Source organism: Manduca sexta, unplaced genomic scaffold (assembly GCF_014839805.1).
Source record: "Manduca sexta isolate Smith_Timp_Sample1 unplaced genomic scaffold, JHU_Msex_v1.0 HiC_scaffold_3693, whole genome shotgun sequence".
NCBI classification, from domain to species: domain Eukaryota; kingdom Metazoa; phylum Arthropoda; class Insecta; order Lepidoptera; family Sphingidae; genus Manduca; species Manduca sexta.
Window position 1 is genome coordinate 1 of NW_023594789.1, and position 4,125 is coordinate 4,125.

Genomic DNA, 4,125 nt, shown 5'->3' on the forward strand with positions numbered 1-4,125 from the left:
TTGTACCTCCTTTCAGCCTTTATTGTTTTAATATTAAGCGCAGTATTTTCTTTATAGTGAACAATAAAGCTATGAAACAAATAAAGTCTAGATACGTTTTTTTGGCTAAAATATGGGTTCATTAGGTACGATTTAGTGCTATCGATCGAAATAATTTTTAAATTAAAATATATTCTTATTGAGTTTTCGTAACTTGAGCTTAAATTATAGCTATAAATTATAATACTTTAATTATGGTAATCGTAATGTTAAGTCTGCTTCAATACCTAATAAATAAATAAATAAACATATCAATGAAAAAGAAGCGACTTTTTTCTTAGTAATCGATAATTTGGTTAATAGATGTTAGATCACATCCCTAACTTATATCTGTTTAGAGTTTGACAGATAAATTCCGTAACCTATTTAGTCCGGTGAAAATATAATTATTTAATTTTGTTTTATGTTATCTAGTTTTATTAAATAAATATGAATATCATCCCAAGATTACGGCCTATTTTGCGGAACAGCAGCGCCGTTGAGAGTTTTCCTGCCATTTTGCAATCTAATTATAGATTAAGATTCGTTCGTTATTATTCTAGTAAAAAGGATGGCTTGACTAAAAGTTCAGAGAGCAGACGTTTTCTACAGATGTAAGACCATTGGGAGAGAAAATAAGAAACTACCAAGACTGTATCATACACGGGTGTTATTTTTGGTATTGGGTGACTGGTGTTATCTTCTTTTACGTGTTTCGAGCTGTTTTCCAGTAACAGCCCGAACAGTATATACTCAGAAGCTTTAGAGAGTGTAAAAACGTAAGTTTAAAAGTGTTCTTGCATTAATCAAATATTTTGGAAACCTTCAAATGTCAGTGCTGTTATCACTGTTTGAACGTAATTATGTTTACATTACAAATTTGTCCTTTCGGACATGACTGAAACTTTTCCGTTACATCCATATTAGTATGTACAAACCTCTTTGGTTGTTTGATATTATGATTATGCTTTGGTTTAATTTGACCTTTCTAATATTTAAGCTAATTTAATTATATTTTATGAAATTCCAGGATCCACGAGTAGAAGATGCTTTAGGAGCTCCAATTAAGGGATATGGAGAAGAAACAACTCGTAGGAGAAGGACCCATGTAAGCCATGCTGTTTATGAAAAGGATGGAGTGAAGCATATGAGGATGAGGTTCTACATTAAGGGAATAAGGAACAAGGGCGTTGTTGAATTAGACATGAAGCAGGTCAGTAACAATATTTTCACATATTGTAACTATCTAAATTTATCAAAGCAAAGTGGGGACTAAAGATAATTGACCAACTATATGGACATCTACGGTTTTTCTTATGTAGGAGTTCTATAAATTCGGAATACTGTGTATTGTGCTATGTGCACATTTTATTCTTTAAACTCTAACGGTGTGTGATCTTAGTCAGCATCTAAAGATAGTTAAAAATAAGCTACATAAATAAAATAAAATAAATTAATACACAAGATGTTTTCACATTGCATGAAGAGTCTTTTACCCTTTATAACATTCAAATGCAAAATTTCCTATTTTGAAGATTAATCTTTGATTTTTTTATCCATAATTGAATTTTCATATTCTCTTTTCAGAATGAATATGGCAACTACATGTGTAGATACTTATTGGTGCAACTTGATGACTTCAGTGGAAAGACATTCATAATTGAAGACAACAGAGCTGAACTTGATAGATCCAAATCAGACATCGGACAACTGCCAACACTCACACTCACTCAGTGACTTCATAATGAACTTGTTAAGAATGTGAGTAATATAATAAGTCTTAATAGCTTTGGTGTTTAAAAATTTTGTTTCTGCAGTTTGGAATGGGTTCTTTAAATGTGAGAAAAAAAAATTAAAATAGCTAGTTTGAAAAAAAAAATATATAATAGCTAGTTTGAAAATATTTTGTAATTTGTTACTCAAGTCTCTAAATTTTAAATAAATGCTAGTTCTGTTTTATTTACATTAGTATTTTTTTATTTCCAGATTCCTGGTAGGAGTCGCTACTTGCTAGAGCTGTTGATTGTATACTACTACTTTGGATTTTATTCTGGGTTAAGACAATAAATAATTCTTTGTAGTGTTGTGACTGAATTAAGACAAAAATGTAAATTTGTAAAAAAGGATTAATGTAAGAAAACAAATAGATAAATAGAAGCTAAATTAGTCTTTATTTTAATTACCTACTTTACTTATCATATCACACATATGATATGAACACTCACTGATAATTTAGCAAGCTTTTTATATACAATTATGAATTTTCTAAGTAGGTAGGTATTTATATAATTGTAAACATTTTCAAGCCCAAGACAGAAAAAGAATTATTGCATATTCTAGTATTTAGACCCTTGTTAATGTTTTATTATTTATGATCAAGGAAGGTAAGGTAATAATAACATTTTATAATGAAATTATATTGTCGACTTTGGCTACGTCCCAATCATTTTGTAGTTTCACAAATCGATTGTTATTACTTCAAGCATTACATTGCTTTAATTTTCTTCTAGGATAAATTATTTTGATATTTTCCAGGGTATTATTTCCCAAGCCATAAACATCCGTCTTCTGAATACAAACGTTTTTACTTTATTAAAGAGCCAGTAGAATATGACCACAATCGATAGGTACTGCGGCCACGCCCATTTGATCTCTTGTAGTATGCTTGGAGTGTATCTCACTTGCATTTCGGGTATTCTAAGATTAATTCTTATGTCCATTGTATCTGTGTGCGCATACTGAATTCTTTCATACACGGTTTTAGTTTGAATTGTAACTGGAACAGAGAGAGTGCCTGTATAAAAATATTAGCAAAGATCTTGAAATGCTATTGCTCAGTGTCGGCGACCTGTCCATCAAGACATTCAAGGGTATAAAAAAAATATTATCACTAAGATCTACCGCTCGTCTGATCGTGGAATTAATTCAGAACTTTATGGATTAGAGCCCTTTACGTCAAAATATGATATCTAAAATCAAAGCGCGATTACCTTCTCTCTTAAAATATTCTTTTAAAATGAAATCTGCCATATTTCCATCATTCCACGTTGAAAAATTCAGCAACGAATTGTTGTATTTAATGTCTTTATGGCCCCAAAAACAAGGAAGATGTGATATTTGATATAATTCTAAGTCGCCGTAATAATTGTAGCTAGACGGAGCGCTCACGAAATCCTTTGATACTACCGCAAGATTTTGCATGTGCATGGGACACACAGTCTGTAAAAGAAACATTATATCATTATCTAATTGATTTTAGTTATAAAGTATTGAATTAAGTAAAATGAAAAAACAATTATTGTCAAATAATGACGTGAATAATCACACTAAAACTTTTTAAAGCTGGATTGCATTTGTTACTATTGTTTGTATGGTACGTTGGCTATTACCAATATTGTCAGTACCTAACAGGTATTTACCCGTATGATACCTATATATTTTCTATAGTTTAAGTTTAAACAAGGGTATCGATGAAAATTACTTTTAGATAGATAACGCAGTCACATATAGAAATTAAATAGAGTCGGGTGTGTTTATAGATTTTATGAAAAATTAAATTATATTTGTAGCGTGATGTTTTTGTAGTCAGATAGGTGCAAGGTGATTAAGTCTTTACGGACGTTTAAGACCCTAATGATATATACATAATTATGTACATTACCTTTAATTGAAAATTTAACCCCAATATTAATATAAATGAGACCAATATATTTTGTCTGGAGGCACATCAAGTTGAAATTTCAGTTGCAAAGAATCACTTTTACCGTCATCGTTAAAATCGTGTTCGTCGACCTGTAAATGAGTTGGTATTAATGTCTTCTTTAACCGTTTTAGGGAAAGAAAAACTAAAACTTAAAAAGTATTATTCTACCCTTTTTCCACTATCAATTTCATGCCGTAAAATTGAGCGATTTGAACAAAAAAATGATTAGACAATATTCTTTGTTAGCATTTTTTTTATTGAATATGCTATAGAGTAATATCTCTTGGGCATGCTGTTTTTTAACTAAAAATTTACATTTTACCTCAATAGTAACACATTTGTCACTATCTCCAACTTCATTTTCATCAAGACCCTTTATTTCACTGCAGATTATAGGTTGGCTG

General features: G+C 30.4%; 2 protein-coding genes across 2 annotated transcripts; one reads left to right on the plus strand and one right to left on the minus strand.

Annotated features, from left to right (window-relative positions):
- The first annotated feature begins 361 nt into the window (after positions 1-361).
- Positions 362-2,181, plus strand: LOC115454413 (mitochondrial import inner membrane translocase subunit Tim21). The gene is given in 6 exon segments (XM_037446818.1): positions 362-616; positions 619-655; positions 657-801; positions 1,049-1,231; positions 1,606-1,779; positions 2,005-2,181. Coding segments are annotated over 5 exon segments (663 nt in total). The 5' UTR covers positions 362-468; the 3' UTR covers positions 1,756-1,779; positions 2,005-2,181.
- Positions 2,167-3,255, minus strand: LOC119193168 (transmembrane protein 231-like). The gene is made up of 2 exons (XM_037446817.1): positions 3,009-3,255; positions 2,167-2,794 (listed from the first exon to the last, which is right to left on the minus strand). Exons 1-2 carry the CDS (start codon positions 3,250-3,252, stop codon positions 2,535-2,537), a joined length of 504 nt encoding a protein of 167 aa, XP_037302714.1. The 5' UTR covers positions 3,253-3,255; the 3' UTR covers positions 2,167-2,534.
- Positions 3,256-4,125: the final 870 nt, after the last annotated feature.